The sequence below is a fragment of the Linepithema humile genome, chromosome 8, assembly GCF_040581485.1.
Source record: "Linepithema humile isolate Giens D197 chromosome 8, Lhum_UNIL_v1.0, whole genome shotgun sequence".
Taxonomy (NCBI): Eukaryota; Metazoa; Arthropoda; class Insecta; order Hymenoptera; family Formicidae; genus Linepithema; species Linepithema humile.
The window spans coordinates 4,841,406-4,862,672 of record NC_090135.1 but is presented as its reverse complement, the minus strand read 5'-3'; the positions used below and the strand labels follow the sequence as shown (position 1 = coordinate 4,862,672).

Genomic DNA, 21,267 nt, shown 5'->3' with positions numbered 1-21,267 from the left:
CAAGCCGAGATTTACGTGCAAGAGTGTTAGTTGTAGTTTTACTTGTAGTATATGAAAGTATTTCAGCACCGATTGCGCAGTGACGGTTATCTTATCTGTATTAAAGTAGAACATAATCTTACTATATCTTCACAATGTGAATCATTGAAAAGTACACGAATCAGGTGCAACATGAGCGTTGTATTGAGTGACAAAAGCAGTGATATTTCAATATTAAAAAAATGAATGTCTTCATGGTTTTGTCAATAATATGCTACGGTAATAATATGTTAACGAATTTGTGATATGCAGTTTACGAAAATGTGTCATCGACTCTACTAACGTTTTGTGAAAATTTTTACAGCTTATACGTGTTACGTATTCTTCTCAAGATTAACTTTGGTAGAATGCGGCATACCGGAAGAACTTCAGGAATGTTACGTGAATGCTAATTTGCAAGATTTCCATCTCCCTATGAATATACGTGTGCTGCTAGACATCATTCGCAAAGCAGAGAAATATTCTCACTCGACAATGGATATAAAAACATTATCGTCATCCTTAATGCATAGGTACGAATTTCTAATACAAGAAAGTTTTGAAATAAATAAATCTTATAATTTACATATATTATAATCTCCTTCTCTCTTATACACAGGTTTAAATTTGATGGCATCAAACGCTACACGAATGTACAGGAAAAGGATGGGGTACTTCCTTTTGGACAATCCAGAAGACAAAGTCTCAAATATAAATTGATAAAAAAAATGGTGCCAGGAGAGCCTGAACTCTTTCCATTTCATGCGCTGACAGCAATAGAACGATGCACTTTGCATCAAGCTATCTCAAACACAATAATGAAAGACAGTTCGCGCGATACAAGTTCGTTATGTCAAGAAATCGGCCAAAAATTAACAGGTAACGTTTCTATTCGTGCTGAAACATTAAAAAAATTGAAGTCTAAGCGATCGAGTACAATATTCAAATTACTTAATTTTAAATTAACATGAATTGTGATAGGCAAAGCTCTATTTGCTGACTTGTGGAATTGTCCAAGGGAATATGGAGTAATCCTCACACCTTATGGAACCATCACTCCGGGTGCTATTATAGGAGCCATCGCTGCTTCTCTTCAACATCAGAATGTTAGACTACATGAAATAATCGACGCAATAACATCAGGTACATCGATGGAGTGACGTACGTGGTTCTATAAAAAAAAGTGGCAGTAAAAAGGACACAAGAATCAGCTTTTTGCGCCCTGACAATAATGTTCTTGGCCTTTTTTGCTAATTCTTTTTATTAGACATATCGCATTAACAATTCTTGCGATAGATCATCTTAAGAGTGTCAAAATATTTTTTTATATGAATCAACAGAATCCCATACAGCACAGAAAGTTGAAAGAACGTTGCTGAGACGTTGCAATGTTGAATGTTGAAGTGTGAAGGTTTTTTCAACGTTGAATCTATGTTGCTTTTTCTACATTGATTGTTATTGTTGCTATAACGTAGAAACAACATTCAACAATTATTGTCTTTTGAAACAATAAGAAATAATATAATATATATATATATAAATTTATAAGCATACAAAATTCTAAAAAATATATTAATTTGTATGGTTTGTTGGTTTTTAAAGGAGCATAAATCTTGTATTATAACAAATTCATGTAAATATAAATTCACGTATTGACCTTCTTTTAATGAATCTTATTTCAGAAAGGCCCAGTGTCATGAATAGTGGATTCACGGACGCGAATCACATGGAAGAGGTCGATTTTATTATGCCGAGAAGCGAAATGATTCACGACAAATCAATGTCATATCTCTCCTCGCTCGATCCAGCCATAAAATTGGACAATATGTGGCTAACAACAATCGCAGGTAGGTGTTTCAGGTAATAAGTCATTTGTATATATTCTCTTATTCCTTAGAAAAATTTTCTTTCCTCTTGAAATCATGAAATGTGGTATTATTTGTCAGGCGAATTAGCGGAAATGGTAGTATATCAAGGACCTATATTAGATACCGATATGAAAATTGGAGCCACCGGCTTCTGGAACAATACTATGCGTCCTAATGTTTATTATTTGAAAAATAAAAATGGCTATTTTGATGCCACTCGTGCTGAGATAGTCGGTGATATTGATGGTAAATGTCTGCAATTTTTTTTTGTATAATAGCAACACAGTATGTGTACAATACACATCATTTTTCGTTGAGCTTGTAGGTCTCATCATAGCAAATAAGGTGCAAAAGTGGATGAACGACTTTTACAGTCTTCGTTTAAGTCAAATCCTCGATATGTATTATACGGATGAAGGGATGTCTCTATTCAATGAAAACATTAAAGTTTGCGACAGGAAAAAGGCTTTCTCATTCGTTGCGCCAAAGGCATTTCTGGATGAACAGGTTTTGTATATTTTACACACAAATAGTATATAGAGTAGACAAGTTAAGATAGAACTTCAATAGTTACCACAAATATATTTATAACAGACATACGCTGCGTCTCATCTTTTGGCCTACCATAATGGTATCATGTTCCGATCTTCACAAGTTCTCAAACGATTGGTTGATTACGCAGTCACTAAATTCTCCGTTTATGCAAATGATCATCTTTTGACGGAATTACTCTGTCGAAATAGAAAACATTATCCGCAAATAGAAACACTAATCGTATTCGATGGTGCTTGGACTAAGGAATATACAATGGATTTTATCGCGTGAGTCGAAATGAATTACAGCACTGTACTAATTATACTAAACATAATATGGACATATTAAAAATAATTTAATATACATATATATTAAATTAACAATTATATTTTTACTTGTACCTTGCTCTCATTAGAGCATTAATAGATGATTTAGATATATCGATGTATGGTTCAAAAATGGGGATTATACATGGTACATCGGGACAATGGTTGCTTAATGTAACAAACAGTCCTAACTTTGCCTATCACGCTGTATCGAATTTTTCAACGATTTTATGTAAGTTTTATTCGGCATATTTATATTGTTTGCTACTTTATGACTAATGTTATACATATTTATATAGGGCCTGAGCACTTGAATTTTATTGCAACATTAAATACAATATCTAATTACATGAATGAAACTTGGGAGACAAAACGGCAACAACATATAATAGGAGGGCTTGGACAAGTGGTTGTAATGTTGGTTCCATTGACTGAGTTTTCTGAAGTAGAGCGGGAAATAATCTTAAAATTATTACGAGAAATTAAGCATCTCCATCCTGGTAATAAATCATTCACGCTAGATGCGTTCTTTTTAGTTTTAATATTTTGCATCTCTTGTACTTGCAAAAACAAATAAATGCATATTTTGAAAAGAGAAAGAAACGAAAGAGTGCAAGAGGAAAATGTATTTATGTATATTAATAACGTTCGAATATTATAGTTTGTATTTTTACTATTACAGATCTGTACTTTGTATATTATGTGTCAGAAAGCAATTCTCGTTTGTTTCAACCGCTGATATTATCAAATCAAGATCGTTTAATACTTGGTCCTAACATCGATAATATTGTGCAATATTTGTCAACAAGTAAGTATTGCAAGTGTAATTTTTCCAATAAATATTTATCATATTCACACATATATTTTATAACATATATATATATATACATATTAAATTTGGTCTTATTTTAGTACCGCGAACCCTGAGGCCGGTAGTCATGTCGAAACATGCGAATGAGTCCTCAGAATATCAAAATGAAATAGAGGGCTATATAAGTCCTTCAAAATCAACTACATATATATTGCACCCGCAATACGCAATTAATGCCAAGACGACAATTACAGTTGGTATTTTTCCAAACAATTATGGCAGTTTCTTTCTCTTACTGTAAAATAAATATATGAGAAGTTTATTAAAATGCTCGCAACTTAACTGTTAACGATGTAATGATGTAATTATTCGCTAGAATTATACTTCATAATCTATTGATATCTTCCAGGTCCATAACTTCGGATATGGAACGATAACAGCTTGTTCGTGGAATCAATTCGATGGTGAGGAACTTATGACGTGTCAGCAGCTTGATGCACATAGAGAGATAAGTTTATTTGACAACTTCGAATGCATCGATACACGTTGTCCTTACGTATACCTTCGTATACAAAATGCCACTTCTCTTATCAAATGCGCAGGTAAAAAAAATGTTTTTGCGCTGCGATAATAAAATGGAAATCTAACATTTTTTATTTCTATATTTATATTTCACCTTATTTTGCGTTTCAGAAATGGAATGTAGGTCACCGAATCAAGTAAGATATATCATCAGGATGCAAAATACATATGAAAACTCAGCAAATAAAAAAATATTTATGAATGTATTTATAATACTTTTTTTACATTTACAACTATCTGTATTTAAGATCTGTTGAATAAATTTGAAAATATTAAATTTGATAAATTCAATACTTTAATACCAATTTTAGTATAGATAGCGTAGAATTGACATAGCAATTAACATAAATAAGAATCCAGCCACAGCATATTTCATGAAAATAGATATTTATTGAAATAAAACTTCATATAGATGAAATGAGGTAATCGATTAAACTTTTTACAATTGTAAATATGACTAAAAATAAGACTACAAAGTAAATATAAGAGTGATTCAATACAACCTGATGTCCTTGAAATGTCATATTCTTGAGCGATTTCTAAGATTTTTCCTTTTGCAAAATTTTATCCGAAGCTTATGATGCGTTGCACTGTCCTTGCCCGTCCTTGTACCGCATTCGTGTGAATAGCGAACTATTTTCAATTATAACTCAAAAACTAAGCTTCGGATAAAATTTTGCTAAAAGAAAAATCATTTAAAAAATCGCTCAAGAATATGATATTTCAAGGACATTGTTTTGAATCACTCTGTATATGATATACATTATTAACAAAAAAAATTAAATATATATTTACATTCTTTTTTCTGTGAGAAAATAATCTTGATTTGTATATCCAATAATAAAATGGGGGAAAAGCGATGAACAAGAATTGCTTAACATGACATTTAACAAACTAAAAAATATTTTAACTCAGCAAACCTTTCGCGTTGACATAAATTCATCGACACTGTCATTATTGTTCATCGTGCAATGTTATTGTTTATTCATCGTAGTAGTTTTTAGGGAGAAATAGAATTATTGATAGATGAAAATCAAGATTATCCTCTGCACAACATTTTTCGCAGATTTTTTGCAGAGTTACTTTAAAAATTGCCTTTTTTAAAGCAATTTTTCTTGATTTTTATACATAACAAAAAAACTCATTGTTAAAATAATTCAATATTTTGATTATTTTGTATATTTTTATGTAGAACAAAAAAATTAATACTTACTATAAGAGTGATAGGAAACAATTACTCTTTTTCTCTTTTTCTTGGAAAATTACGTTCTTTACTACTTCTCCAATTTTGGCTGGAATCAGAGTCATCGGATCTGTCATTAGATCTTGCAGATCTTCCTCTTGATTTCTGTTTATTTGGCCATTGTTGCATTTTCATACTTTTTGCTATCACACGTTTTTGATGGTCCAATTGCGGGAATAAGTCTGGAAAGAAAAAATAAAATAGATACAAAGTAACAATGATATTTTAAGAACGCAAGCTTGTGTGAAATCATTCTGACTAGTTGAAAAATTTTGAAATGTTTTAAATTTATTTTTTTTAGTTTCAAAATATTAAGTGTACTTTAACAAGATCTTCATTCAAAGCTATTATATTAGTTACTCAGATACTTAAAATATTAGAAAATAAAGAAAGGATGACGATTAATCGAATTTTGGGCAAAAAAACCAGCAATTCTGTATTTGTAATATTCTCTTGCAAAGTTCGTGGGAGAGACAAGTCAATACTGAATCATTCTGCATAATAATTTTATCATTTTCCTATAATACCTTGAGATTTTTCTAAAGCTTCTTTGGCAGAATTCATCTCTGCTTCTTGGATGCTATGTCCTGAAGCCTTAGCCAGCCGTTTCCCTTGGAAATATACAGCAACAGTATAAACCCTTGTATTAGTCGGGCCTTTACACTCGATAACTCTGCAAGAAAAAAATAAACTGTGTAAAATTATATAATATCCTTTTACAAATACTTAACCATTTAGCTGTGAATATTGCATGAAATTGGAATGTTTGTAAAAACAAGTAAAATTTTTAAGATTTTTTGCTGTAAATTTAGAATCATCATTTTATGCTAATCAAATAAAGAGAAAATGTCGTAATTACAAAGATACAGATTCTTTTTGTCTACCAGCAATATTTCGAGAAGACTTTTCCGCATGCCAGTAGAGCAAAAACTTACTTATAAACAGGTATATCTGGTTCCCCGCCATCCATAGTTCTCAGAGTTAAGCAACACTGTTGCAACTTGCTCTTTGGATCATTCCAATCTTGATTCATAATAAAATCTTGTAAACGCGGAAAGAAACACACGTCGCAAAAGACATGGCAATATTTTAAACCCTTATCGACGTAAAGCGCGCCGAGGAAAGCCTCTAATAAATCTGCTCTGTCTTTCGTTTTCAACTCGGCTTTTGGATTCCCGTAAAGCGCATACTGAGTCATGCCTAGATCGTCGCAAACAACTGCCTGCGTTTTGTTATTTACCAGGGAGCTTCGCAGCAACTGTGATAAATACACATAATTGTTAGGTTGATAAATAAAATTATCAGGCAAAATAATTTATAATAGTAACACTGTTTACCGATAAGTGTCCCTCGTGATGCTCTGGGAAGAACTTGTACAAGTATTCAGAAACAATAAGCTGTAACACGGTATCTCCCAGAAACTCCAACCGTTGATTGGATCCTAACGTCAAATTTGTAAAGCCTATACTACGGTCCGTGAATGCTCTGGCAAGGAGGCGGATGTGAGTAAATTCGATGCCGATTGATTCTTCGAATTTGGTCAGTTTCTGATAACGTAAGAGAAGATGTAAGAGCGATTGTGTAGATAACAACGCAATAAACTGAAAAATTTACTCAAACGCAGTACCTGTAGCAATTCGAAACTGGGGATCCACTGTCTATCTCCTGTCGGCTCTTGTTCCTGAAGAGGATGTCGCGGATAATTGACCCAAACTTTGGCGAGATCTTCCTCACCCTTGAAGAGCGTCTCACCGAAGACTCTGTCGGCCACTTCTATTCCTCCGTCAAGAAACAATGAGCCCATCAATGCTTCGAAGCAATTCGCCATCGCGTGTCTCAACTCCAAATCATGGCAAAGATCGCTGCCGTGAGCGTAAAGCATATAATCTTCCAGATTCAATTTTTTCGCCAGCACAGCGAGATGCTGATTCTGTACAATCGCGGCTCTGTACGTGGCCAAACCGCCCTCTTCTAAATCTGGGAACATGTGAAAGAGGTGGATGGAGGTTAGGAACTCGACAACCGCATCGCCCAGGAACTCTAACCGTTCGTTGTGCGCTATCGACGACTCCGTTTCTGTTTTTGCGCCGAATCTAGACATTATGTTTATCAAGGTATTGATGCCGCGTTTTCGTGTGTTCATATAGTGAATTCTGCGATCACCATACTCGGGTTGTCTTATACCGCAGTTAGTAAGAGAATTTCGCGCGTGATCCGGATTCGTGCCAAAGTTCTCGCGGTAACTGGGATGCGTGAGTGCCAGCTGAAGCAGGTATCTGTTTTTGAACTCGTATCCCAATGTGCGTTCCAGATTGTCTAAGGATTTGTGAAACCTCAGATGACAAACGAGCACCGGTATCAGCATCGCGTGCTGCACAATGTCGCACATAATACCAGTTCTGTAAAATCCTTCCGAGCTAACGTCAACCGTGACATCGCGTTTCATTTTGCTCTGAGTACGCAATTCTTGCAGTTTATTCTCTTTCGCTTCCAACTTTCTCTTATCCTCGAAGGACGGTTTCGACATGTTCGCAAGTAGATGCCGAAACTTGACATAATCCCTCCACGCTTTTTGATAGCTAAATTCATAAAATTAATAGTTTATAAGTACGTGAACTATGCAGTTTAAAGAATAAATTAAGAGGTTTCGCATATTTGAAGCATCTAAAAATTATCTAATACGAATGTATTATATTTTAAGTTATCTGTATGTGAAATTGCACGATACTTACTCCGCGTTTCCTGCATAGCTAAGTTGAGGTGGCCGGATACCAAAGTGCACTATCGCAGGGTGTGCAATCACGCCGGATGATTGGTCTTCTTGTTTCTCTTGGTCCGGCTGGTTTCTGTCCAGTTGATCGACACGAACGCTACACGGTTTCTTTCCGGGATAAGTTACAACCATTCCTTTCACCTCGTCCGCGAAATCTTGCCATTTATGCTGTGGCATCGCCACCAATCTAGGTAGATCGTCCGGATCTATCAGAAGAGTGCTGCTCTTTATCAAATAATTCAGAACCTCGTTCATCGATAAAATCTCTTGTCCATTGTCGACCAAATCACGCACAAATCTTGGCATAAAATGAAACTGTCCGCAACCGGATTTGTCCTGTGCCGTGTACAAGTCAAAATCAACAAGCTCCAAAATCTCTCTAAATAAATACATTTCTGTAAAAGATTAAACAAAACATTATACTTGAAATGAATAACAAAGGAAAAATGTTGATTGCAAAATAGAACAAACTACCTACGAAAGTAATCAAGTTCCATTATCGTAAAATTTTCCGGCAACTTCTCTTCTATGTAGAGAATCGTGTATTCAATGTTAAATCTTATAACCTTGCATGTAGGTAATTTGACCAAAGGGAAATGAGATAGCATTGAGAAGCCTTCAAATATAAATTCATGTTCATCGTGTTTGATAATCGTCGGTGTTTTGGTAAGAAAATTTGTTGGTGGGCTGATCGTTATTCTGTAGTGATACAGCTTGTTTGCGTTGTTCGAATTTAAGTCGCATTTGTTTATTACACCTTCTCCAGCATAAATCCCATGTCTTATGCCCGAGCGTCGTGATTTCGCGCTGCATCTACATAATGGACCATCATTCATCTAAAAAAATGGGAATACATTATAAAATGTTAAGAGTGATGTACATATGGTAAATTTAGGAAATAATTAGTGATATTACTTCTCCAGGATCATTAAACCACATTTCGGGATGCAATCTCTGCGGATGCTGTTTTTTTGCCATTAACTCTTCCATTGTTCTATCATCTTCATCCATAGAGCTGTCGCTGTCAGATGAACTGCTGCAAGCTTCAGATTTATGACGACAAAGACGTGCTCTGGTTTTTCTTGGAGGCGGCTCATAAGGTGGCTAAAGTAAAATAATAATATTTTTTATGCTGTTTTTTTTGTATTTTTGCCAAAAACTAATATAATTTATGGAAATAAGTATACCTGTAATGCTCTCGCTGCAGTTGCTCTGTCAATTAACAACTGCTTAAATATTGCACACAGTTCTTGCAGCTTAGAAGTACTCCTCATTATTTTCAAATCATTTTCATTTCTGACATAGTAGAGATCTGCTGGTGCCGTACGTGTCCAAATTTTCTTTTCGTTTTCAAGTATACCTTCAGATCCAATTGCTGATAATTCACTCAGTCTTCGCTCCATATCCTTACTCGTTGCACAATAATTACGCCTAATAGGTTTCATATGATTATCAAAATTGCTTACATGTACAACATAGGTAGTATTTTAAGATTGGATTAAGATTACACAGGAAAAAAGCATTGACCAAACAGCTAAATTATTCTTATTGTAAAATTATTTTATAAAAACATTTAAAAATACGCAATAACTAATTTCTCATAAACAAAAGATTCAACTTCATTTATTTTGTTTCTTATTGTACAACAAATTTTAGAATATCTTGTAAAAACTAATACAAAGCTATACACAATCTTACCTATACTTCTCTAAAAGTAGTTCTCTCTCAGTAGGACCCTTTTGTTTAGCATTGTTAATTGGTGTTATGTCTCTGGTTGAACAGGATTCCTGTGATCTTGATCTCTTTCTATTTCTTGCACATGATTTCTCTGAATGTGATTTATAACTTCTATGTCTCTTATAAGACCTTCTTTCAGAATCTCTGCTGTCATATGAATATTCTTTAGAATTAGATCTTTCTCTGTACTTGCAATGTCTGCGATCCTCATTTGAATCATATCTATGATCTTTATATCGTGATCTAGATCTTTTTCCTGATCTACTTTCTGGACTTTTGGATCTCTTTCTGCTACTTGTGTGACTAGATTCCTTATTGTATCTCGATTCAGACCCCTTTGTTCCTTGCAAAGATTCGTAGCTCTTTGTCGAGCATAATTTATTATTGTCATACGTCTTGCTGATTTCATACTTTGAGACAGGTACATTTTGATACATTTCCCAATTTGTGAAAGAACTATTAGATTGCCATTCATTACTTGTATTATTGTAATAATCAACTGTGGAATTCCAGTTATTATAATAATTCTCACTCACAGATTGTTGTGTCAAATCTGTACTTACAGATTGTTGTGTCAAATCTGTACTTACAGATTGTGCCAAATTTGTATTCACAGATTGTTGTGCCAAATCCGTTCTGCCATAATATTGATAATTGTTCTGTGAATTTACTTGATTCTGACAAGGAACATTACTCTGAACATTGGCTGTTTCACTATGATACACTGGAGTTTCAGAATAATACACTGAATTTGTCGATTTAATATTTGATACATCAGGAGAAGGTACATTATAAGAATATAAAGAATTGTAATTTGAAGATTGATTGTAATTCGGTGGTGGAAAATTCGGCACTGGAGGTACTGGATAATACTCTACATTCTGCTGAACATTCCAATAGTATTCCTGTCCCGTGTTTATTGATGAAGAGTTTTCCATCTTTGTGCGAAATCGTTTTCCTGACTATTGCTGTGCAATGCAAAGCTCACAATTATTAACGTTTTATCCTGTTAAAAATATTTGATGCAATAGTCCTCCAATTTTATTTCTTGCTTTTTTCCTTTATTTGTGTCTGTCTTTATCATTGAACTATGGTTGCGTTCCGTTTCGCACATTATGCGCACGAATTACATAGAAAACGTTCCGTTTCACTCAATGCGCGCATGAACAGCGCTTAGAATTCCCTAGATCCCCACCACCTGCAGCGCATAATACACGCATCAGCTACCTCAAGTTTGAGTTGCAGTAAAGCCTTGTGTCCACGATACTAGGGCCGGTATTCATAGTCCGTTCTTATATTCAAGATTGTCTTAAGTACAGACTTATATTCGCTCTCTTTGTCAGACACAATCTATGTGTGACGAAGAGAGCGAATATAAGTCCGTATTTAAGACGATCTTGAATATAAGAACGTACTATGAATACCGCCCTAGAACTCGGTCCGAGATTTCGGTCCGAGTCCTCGAACAATAATATTTATACTTGGCTGAATATAGTTAGCGTTGTAATCGAGTTACGATTCTTTACGATGATTTTCTGATCTATGTTATATTGCCAAGTTGGTTTATAGATATCATCAAGTGATGCACCGCTTGATTTCGAATGTTTTATTTTATTTAGATGGTCCAGATATTGTGATCTTAAATTATTAATTTTTTTTTGCAATTTTAGTTGTTAGTGGTTGTCCTGTTAATTCTTTGTACTGATTACAGATTATCTGTAAAGCTTGATCTCGTTTTATACAATTATGATAATCAACACTTTTTGTAACATATAAACAAGAATGTTGTTGATATAACATTAATAAAATTTTAACATTTTCCTTATTATCCATTTTTTATTACAAAAGAAGTTTTTTCTGAAAATTAATTTTATATATTATTATACTTTTCTTGAAAAATAATATGTATATATAGGTTATAATATATTTTTAATGTCTAATTTAATCTGCATTAAAACTAATAATAACTACTTATGTAAATCTTATTAATTATTAATCTTATTAATTTATTTTATTTAAGAATTATATTTCTCTTATTTTTTCAATTTTATAATTACTTACTAAAATATTATTTATATTGTTCACAGTATCTCGTATCACTATAAGTATCTTATATTTTGTCTTGACAGATAGTAAAAGAAACTAGTAAAATCTAATAACTCGCAATAACTCGTACCGAAAAATGGGACGCAACGCATTTTTTCGTTCGAGCTTCTTATTCGAGTTTTGCATCCAAGTTCAGTGTGTACATGATCCGAGTTCTAGTAACTTTCCTTCGGTCCGAGATCTCGGACCGAGTTCTAGCATCGTGGACACAAGGCTTAAGGCACTAGATATGTAGGTATTCTTATCCGCCATTTTGGTTCCTACTAAATGGAGAATTATAGCGTATATAGTATAGCTTAGTATAATATGGCGTACATGTGTAACATGTCAATTATTTGGTAAAGCCTTGTGTCCACGATGCTAGAACTCAATCCGAGATCTCGGTCCGAGTCCTCGAACAATAATATTTATACTTGGCTGAATATAGTTAGCGTTGTAATCGAGTTACGATTCTTTACGATGATTTTCTGATCTATGTTATATTACCAAGTTGGTTTATAGATATCATCAAGTGATGCACCGCTTGATTTCGAATGTTTTATTTTATTTAGATGGTCCAGATATTGTGATCTTAAATTATTAATTTTTTTTTGCAATTTCAGTTGCTAGTGGTTGTCCTGTTAATTCTTTGTACTGATTACAGATTATCTGTAAAGCTTGATCTCGTTTCATACGATTATGATAATCAACACTTTTTGTAACATATAAACAAGAATGTTGTTGATATAACATTAATAAAATATTAACATTTTCCTTATTATCCATTTTTTATTATAAAAGAAGTTTTTTCTGAAAATCAATTTTATATATTATTATACTTTTCTTGTAAAATAATATGTATATATAGGTTATAATATATTTTTGATGTCTAATTTAATTTGCATTAAAACTAATAATAACTACTTATGTAAATCTTATTAATTTATTTTATTTAAGAATTATATTTCTCTTATTTTTTCAATTCTATAATTACTTATTAAAATATTATTTATATTGTTCACAGTGGGCCTGTTCGTTTTAGTTGCACTGGGGCAGCTCTGGGTTTGCTCTAAACAAGATAATACAGGACAAACTATTTATCTGTCCTGTATTATCCTGTGTAGAGCAGACCCAGAGCAGCCCCAGTGTAGCTAAAACGAACAAGCCCAGTATCTCGTATCACTTTAAGTATCTTATATTTTGTCTTGACAGATAGTAAAAGAAACTAGTAAAATTTAATAACTTGCAATAACTCGTACCGAAAAATGGGACGCAACGCATTTTTTCGTTTGAGCTTCTTATTCGAGTTTTGCATCCAAATTCAGTGTGTACATGATCCGAGTTCTAGTAACTTTCCCTCAGTCCGAGATCTCGGACCGAGTTCTAGTATCGTGGACACAAGGCTTTAGAGACTAATAATTATTTTGATATTTTCGTAGAATTGAGGCAATCGAAACTTTAATTATGTCATTTATATTATACTCGTTATTGTGTGCATTGTGAAACATTGATATTAATTTTTTGCAGGTCTATTTTAAAGATTGTCAGAGGGTGTTTACGATAATTCAAGTTCGAGTTAGTTTTACTAGGACCGAAAAATGAGATAGACATAACCATCTAGAATCTTTATGATTTATGACAACTCGACGCTGTCTTGTATTGCTTGAGTTAAATTAATTGAATTTGTTGAGTTTAATAAATATAATTATATACATATATATATAATTATATCTATTAAAGAGGTATACCAACATACATACCAACAATATTTGTTTCTTTCATAGACTGATTTGCAGTTGACATTTTTTTATTACAATAAAATTTGCTCTATAAACACCCTTAGGGTGTTTACGATAATTCAAGTTCGAGTTATAGCGTTTTCGATTATACAGGATTTGAACGACCCAGGGTTGGTTAATGACGTCATTGCAACCTCTCCACCAATGAAAGACTTGCATTTATAGTAAAATAGTGATTGATCAACCCTGGGTCGTTCAAATCCTGTATAATCGAAAACGCTATTAGTTTCACTAGGACCGAAAAATGAGATAGACATAACCATCTAGAACCTTTATGATTTATGACAACTCGACGCTTTCTTGTATTGCTTGAGTTAAATTAATTGAATTTGTTGAGTTTATAGAGCAAATTTTATTGTAATAAAAAAATGTCAACTGCAAATCAGTCTATGAAAGAAACAAATAATGTTGGTATGTATATTGGTATACCTCTTTAATAGATATAATTATATATATATATGTATATAATTATATTTATTAAACTCAACAAATTCAATGAATTTAACTCAAGCAATACAAGACAGCGTCGAGTTGTCATAAATCATAAAGGTTCTAGATGGTTATGTATATCTCATTTTTCGGTCCTAGTGAAACTAACTCGAACCAGTGTTGCTAGACGAGACGCTTTTTTTCACGAACGCACTTGAGAATCGGCCTCAACGGTGTACTAATTGAGAAAAAAAGAGGGCACTTGTAGACCTTTCTATTAAAAAATTATTAGAAAATTTTGTTTATCGTTAAAAAGTGATAAAAAGTAATAAAATAATAATAAATTAAACGCATGTAAATATTATGTTTATTTTTATAATAATAAAATAATTAATAATATTAATAAAAAATAAGCTAAAAAAGGAAAGGATGTTTAAATAATTGTTAATAACATTTTAATAACAATAAAATATTTTATTTGGCAGAATTATTTTCCCGCTTTGCAAGAACTTCTTTAATAATATTGGTGCACTTTGATCGAGCCAGTGAAAGATCTTGCACGATTGAAGAATCTATACAAATGTCTTTTAACAAAGGAACTAAGTGATCTGCGGTATAAAGAGCAACGTTATGTTCAGAATAAAAAATGCTAATTTAATTTTGGCTCGTATAACGTTTTCAATATGAGAATTTTTGGAATCTTGGCTTTGGCTTTGACTTATTTGAGAATTACTGTCACAATTTTTAATATGTTTAGCCCTTTGTGAATGTCGTATTAAATCTGATTTACAGCATCTAATGGTAATATTGCACAAGTTACAAATTGCCTTATTTTCCGTAGGATGAGGAGCCAGCCATCCTTTAAATAAATCGTCAGCTAACCAAGAATTTTGAAAATTTTTAATATGCGTCTTTTTAATGGCTCCTTTTGAACTATCCATATTTCGCGTAACAAAAAATACATAGAAATATATATATGATATAAATATTATCATTTTTTACATGTACTCACCTAACTTTCTCCTGTAGCCTATCAAACGTCTAACTTTTCGCGCCAGCACCCAACACTATAAGCGGTATACACCGCTGGATTCATAGCTGCAGCGTTGCGCATGCGCGAGAAAAAGCGTCCCGTCTAGCAACACTGAAACACACCTCTGCCCTGCTGATATTTGAACGAACTCTTATATATCATGTACTCCTATTAACTATCTTTCAAAGTCCGGCTAAAATGGAGCGTTTCGGGCCGTTTCAACGGATAACCTTACTCTCTCTAGATGCTTATTTTCGCTTCTAGGCTACTTTCGACAGTGTTATGTTCCTCGTGAAATTCTTAAATAATTCATAGGTCTTTTTTAAGGTTTTTTTTTATTATAAAATTAAAGAAAAAAAATCTTAAAAAAGACCTATGAATTATTTAAGAATTACACAAGGAACATAACACTGTCGAAAGTAGCCTAGAAGCGAAAATAAGCATCTAATCTCTCTAGATGCCTATTTTAAATAATAAAATATTAATACTTGGCGTTTTAAATTTTACAATAAAAAAAATATCTTAAAAAAGACCTATGAATTATTTAAGAATTACACGAGGAACATAACACTGTCGAAAGTAGCCTAGAAGCGAAAATAAGCATCTAATCTTTCTAGGTGCCTATTTTAAATAATAAAATATTAATACTTGGCATTTTGAATTTTACAATAAAAAAAAAAATCTTAAAAAAGACCTATGAATTATTTAAGAATTACACGAGGAACATAACACTGTCGAAAATAGCCTAGAAGCGAAAATAAGCATCTAGAGAGACTAGAATTATGAATTATCTAGAGAGAGTAAGATTATCTGTTGAAACGGCCCGAAACGCTCCATTTTAGCCGGACTTTGAAAGATAGTTAATAGGAGTACATGATGAAAATAAGCATCTAGTCTCTCTAGATGCTTATTTTCGCTTATAGGCTACTTTCGACAGTGTTATGTTCCTCGTGTAATTCTTAAATAATTCATAGGTCTTTTTTAAGATTTTTTTTTTATTGTAAAATTCAAAATGCCAAGTATTAATATTTTATTATTTAAAATAGGCATCTAGAGAGATTAGATGCTTATTTTCGCTTCTAGGCTACTTTCGACAGTGTTATGTTCCTCGTGTAATTCTTAAATAATTCATAGGTCTTTTTTAAGATTTTTTTTCTTTAATTTTACAATAAAAAAAACCTTAAAAAAGACCTATGAATTATTTAAGAATTACACGAGAAACATAACACTGTCGAAAGTAGCCTAGAAGCGAAAATAAGCATCTAGAGAGACTAGAATTATGAATTATCTAGAAAGAGTAAGGTTATCTGTTGAAACGGCCCGAAACGCTCCATTTTAGCCGGACTTTGAAAGATAGTTAATAGGAGTACATGATGAAAATAAGCATCTAGTCTCTCTAGATGCTTATTTTCGCTTCTAGGCTACTTTCGACAGTGTTATGTTCCTCGTGTAATTCTTAAATAATTCATAGGTCTTTTTTAAGGTTTTTTTTTTATTGTAAAATTTAAAATGCCAAGTATTAATATTTTATTATTTAAAAAACCTTAAAAAGACCTATAAATTATTTAAGAATTTCACGAGGAACATAACACTGTCGAAAGTAGCCTAGAAGCGAAAATAAGCATCTAGAGAGAGTAAGGTTATCCGTTGAAACGGCCCGAAACGCTCCATTTTAGCCGGAATAATTCATAGGTCTTTTTAAGGTTTTTTAAATAATAAAATATTAATACTTGGCATTTTGAATTTTACAATAAAAAAAACCTTAAAAAAGACCTATGAATTATTTAAGAATTTCACGAGGAACATAACACTGTCGAAAGTAGCCTAGAAGCGAAAAAAGCATCTAGAGAGAGTAAGGTTATCCGTTAAAACGGCCCGAAACGCTCCATTTTAGCCGGACTTTGAAAGATAGTTAATAGGAGTACATGATGATATAAGAGTTCGTTCAAATATCAGCAGGGCAGAGGTGTGTTTCAGTGTTGCTAGACGGGACGCTTTTTCTCGCGCATGCGCAGCGCTGCAGCTATGAATCCAGCGGTGTATACGGCTTATAGTGTTGGGTGCTGGCGCGAAAAGTTAGACGTTTGACAGGCTACAGGAGAAAGTTAGGTGAGTACATGTAAAAAATGATAATATTTATATCATATATATATTTCTATGTATTTTTTGTTACGCGAAATATGGATAGTTCAAAAGGAGCCATTAAAAAGACGCATATTAAAAATTTTCAAAATTCTTGGTTAGCTGACGATTTATTTAAAGGATGGCTGGCTCCTCATCCTACGGAAAATAAGGCAATTTGTAACTTGTGCAATATTACCATTAGATGCTGTAAATCAGATTTAATACGACATTCACAAAGGGCTAAACATATTAAAAATTGTGACAGTAATTCTCAAATAAGTCAAAGCCAAAGCCAAGATTCCAAAAATTCTCATATTGAAAACGTTAAACGAGCCAAAATTAAATTAGCATTTTTTATTCTGAACATAACGTTGCTCTTTATACCGCAGATCACTTAGTTCCTTTGTTAAAAGACATTTGTATAGATTCTTCAATCGTGCAAGATCTTTCACTGGCTCGATCAAAGTGCACCAATATTATTAAAGAAGTTCTTGCAAAGCGGGAAAATAATTCTGCCAAATAAAATATTTTATTGTTATTAAAATGTTATTAACAATTATTTAAACATCCTTTCCTTTTTTAGCTTATTTTTTATTAATATTATTAATTATTTTATTATTATAAAAATAAACATAATATTTACATGCGTTTAATTTATTATTATTTTATTACTTTTTATCACTTTTTAACGATAAACAAAATTTTCTAATAATTTTTTAATAGAAGGGTCTACAAGTGCTCTTTTTTTTCCTCAATTAGTACACCGTTGAGGCCGATTCTCAAGTGCGTTCGTGAAAAAAAGCGTCCCGTCTAGCAACACTGACTCGAACTTGAATTATCGTAAACACCCTTATAGCGTTTTCGAATAAACGGGGTTTGAACGATCTAGGGTTGATCAATTACTATTTTACTATAAATGCAAGTCTTTCATTGGTGGAGAGGTTGCAATGACGTCATTAACCAATCTTGGGTCGTTCAAATCCTGTATAATCGAAAACGCTATTAGTTACACTGGGTCTTGAGCAAGAACAAGCAGTGCAGGGCAGTGCGAGAATCGGGTAAGTTGATAATGGTGGGAAATTAAAAAAGTACACATAACCTATTAAAAATATTAAAGTAACCTATTTAATATCAAAGTAATTAATAATTCTCTTAAAATTAAATTATAAGCACTGAAATTGTACTAATAATCTGAATTTCAGAAAATCAAGTTGTGATAGTACTAACTTTTATTAAATGTGAAAAGTTTTATCTTTTTAGAGAAGCTAAATGTATATAAAAGTTTTTTATGCTGTATTTGTGTAACATAAAATTATACTTATTGTTAATAATAATTGTAAATTTACATAACAGCTGAAAAATATGTATATATATGTGAAAGATTTAATTAAATATTATCTTTAAAGCTTTGTTTCTATCTAAAAATGATATATACTTTGTAAAGACATAAATATTTTTAACACTCTAAATCGATATCCTACTATCCTCGATAATCGAAAATGCATGATAAAATCCAAATTGTCATAATTATGAACAATATTTTTTATTTAATTATTTTTTTTGACACGTACTTTTGTATCATTCAAAAAATTGGATGTAATAATCGTAACTTATCAAAATTAAAAAAAAAAAAAATAGTTACTAGATTAAATTAGATTAAATTTCCAAAAAATTTTAATTTTATTAATATATAACAATAAATAATAATATATCGCACATAAAATACATGTCTTACCATCGTCATCGTCATCTAAAAGAGGTATAAATGGTGGCATTAGATTTATATTTTTTTTATCCGAAGAATCTAATAATTTATTCAATATTACGCGGTGCGTCATGTTGATCACTGCACTGAAACGTTCTTTATACTTATAGCGTTTTCGAGTAAACGGGGTTTGAACGACCCAAGATTGGTTAATGACGTCATTGCAACCTCTCCACCAATGAAAGACTTGCATTTATAGTAAAATAGTGATTGATCAACCCTAGATCGTTCAAACCTCGTTTATTCGAAAACGCTATTATTTACACTAACTTGTCCCCGCTTGCACTATTTCAAATCAGTTCAGTGCAGTATGAACTCAGTGCAGCAATAAAGAACAAACCTTATGCTCTTCTGCTGTGTCGAACCGGACCGTAGCGTGTCATTGTTGGAAAGCACCAAGATCTATAGAGAGAAGGTTACCTCATGCGCAAAGAGGGACGAGCGGCAAGAGGGGCACATGCTGAGCGGGGCGAGCGACAAGAGGGCCAAATGCTGAGCGGGGCGAGCGGCAAGAGGGGCAATGATGATCTCATCGTCAAACAATAGCTGTCTCTCTCGCACGCTTTAGTGTTTTCTCTCTCGCTTCTTTAATATAGAAATGCTTTGAGTTTTTATCAAAAAAATACTTTTATTTTGTAAAATATTGATAGCACTAAAAATTGCGTAATAAAAATTGAAAAGTAAATTAGAAAGGCGCTATAAATTACATATATTGCAAATTATAGCGCTAGATATTTAACGTTTATAATGTTAAATATCGCTGCAACAGATGCATTTGTAATATAGTATATAATATAATATATAAAATAAAATATAATTTGGGATATACACAAAAAACATTATTTGTAAAGTAGTAAAATAAAAGAAAAAATAGTACATATTTAAAAATTAGTTTTAAAATAATATTTACTGTTTATATGCATTATTTACAAAAAAAATACTATAAAGAAATTTATTTTTTATATTTAATTGTGAAAACCTCAAAAATTGTCAAGAAATTGTAACTGAAATTCATAAATGTAAGTACAATTCTAGGATAATATAAAAAGCATCATACACAAATTTATTATGATACAAACTTAAATAATGAAATTGTAATATATGTTTCAACATTGCAAATGTGAATATTTATATGATAAAATTTACAAAGTGTTAACAATTTTCAAATATTTGCTTATAAAATATTATTGAAATGTTTCTGTTGAAATCTTAAAATAATTCTTTAAAACAAATATGATGGGGTATATATTAGAGATCATTAAATATGCGGCAACATTGTGATTATAAAATTTTATAAGTATCTATAATAAAAATTAAGTATAATAAATATAATAGGTATATAAGTATAATAATAAAATTTTTATAAGTATCTATAATAATAAAAATACATATATGTTGTATTAATCTGTTAATATAAAGAAATTTATTTGCGTTAAATTAATTAATAATTTTTTTATATTAACAGATTAATACAACATATATGTATTTTTATTATTATAGATACTTATAAAAATTTTATTATTATACTTATATACCTATTATATTTATTATACTTAATTTTTATTATAGATACTTATAAAATTTTATAATCACAATGTTGCCGCATATTTAATGATCTCTAATATATACCCCATCATATTTGTTTTAAAGAATTATTTTAAGATTTCAACAGAAACATTTCAATAATATTTTATAAGCAAATATTTGAAAATTGTTAACACTTTGTAAATTTTATCATATAAATATTCACATTTGCAATGTTGAAACATATATTACAATTTCATTATTTAAGTTTGTATCATAATAAATTTGTGTATGATGCTTTTTATATTATCCTAGAATTGTACTTACATTTATGAATTTCAGTTACAATTTCTTGACAATTTTTGAGGTTTTCACAATTAAATATAAAAAATAAATTTCTTTATAGTATTTTTTTTGTAAATAATGCATATAAACAGTAAATATTATTTTAAAACTAATTTTTAAATATGTACTATTTTTTCTTTTATTTTACTACTTTACAAATAATGTTTTTTGTGTATATCCCAAATTATATTTTATTTTATATATTATATTATATACTATATTACAAATGCATCTGTTGCAGCGATATTTAACATTATAAACGTTAAATATC

General features: G+C 31.5%; 2 protein-coding genes across 3 annotated transcripts; one reads left to right on the top strand and one right to left on the bottom strand.

Annotated features, from left to right (window-relative positions):
* The first annotated feature begins 109 nt into the window (after positions 1 to 109).
* On the top strand, positions 110 to 4,830 carry LOC105668158 (uncharacterized). Of its 2 annotated transcripts, XM_012360386.2 has the most exons (14): positions 110 to 258; positions 344 to 551; positions 638 to 897; positions 1,000 to 1,161; positions 1,701 to 1,865; positions 1,965 to 2,132; positions 2,212 to 2,393; positions 2,481 to 2,707; positions 2,836 to 2,978; positions 3,046 to 3,246; positions 3,429 to 3,554; positions 3,659 to 3,810; positions 3,967 to 4,159; positions 4,251 to 4,830. In XM_012360386.2, the coding sequence occupies exons 1-14, from the start codon at positions 222 to 224 to the stop codon at positions 4,394 to 4,396; spliced, it is 2,370 nt and encodes a 789-aa protein (XP_012215809.1). In that variant the 5' UTR covers positions 110 to 221; the 3' UTR covers positions 4,397 to 4,830. The 2 variants fall into 2 exon arrangements, with proteins under 2 accessions (XP_012215809.1, XP_012215810.1); XM_012360387.2 differs by lacking the exon at positions 4,251 to 4,830 and having other exon boundaries at positions 3,659 to 3,814; positions 3,967 to 4,109.
* Positions 2,379 to 11,090, bottom strand: drosha (ribonuclease 3 drosha). Its single transcript, XM_012360383.2, has 11 exons — positions 9,854 to 11,090; positions 9,343 to 9,586; positions 9,071 to 9,259; positions 8,634 to 8,991; positions 8,115 to 8,550; positions 7,010 to 7,961; positions 6,720 to 6,929; positions 6,318 to 6,640; positions 5,910 to 6,055; positions 5,353 to 5,564; positions 2,379 to 2,617 (listed from the first exon to the last, which is right to left on the bottom strand). Exons 1-10 carry the CDS (start codon positions 10,828 to 10,830, stop codon positions 5,374 to 5,376), a joined length of 4,026 nt encoding a protein of 1,341 aa, XP_012215806.1. The 5' UTR covers positions 10,831 to 11,090; the 3' UTR covers positions 2,379 to 2,617; positions 5,353 to 5,373.
* Between the last annotated feature and the right edge of the window lie 10,177 nt (positions 11,091 to 21,267).

Bases quoted from the DNA above. Each gene is read 5' to 3' on its own strand.
- LOC105668158 (XM_012360386.2), top strand. From the start codon at position 222: ATGAATGTCTTCATGGTTTTGTCAATAATATGCTACG. The intron at 259-343 runs GTAATAATATGT...AAATTTTTACAG, and splicing joins TTTGTCAATAATATGCTACG to CTTATACGTGTTACGTATTC. The intron at 2,394-2,480 runs GTTTTGTATATT...TATTTATAACAG, and splicing joins AGGCATTTCTGGATGAACAG to ACATACGCTGCGTCTCATCT.
- drosha (XM_012360383.2), bottom strand. From the start codon at position 10,830: ATGGAAAACTCTTCATCAATAAACACGGGACAGGAATACTATTGGAAT. The intron at 9,260-9,342 runs GTATACTTATTT...ATTTTACTTTAG, and splicing joins CTGCAGCGAGAGCATTACAG to CCACCTTATGAGCCGCCTCC. The intron at 8,551-8,633 runs GTAGGTAGTTTG...AATCTTTTACAG, and splicing joins AATGGAACTTGATTACTTTC to AAATGTATTTATTTAGAGAG.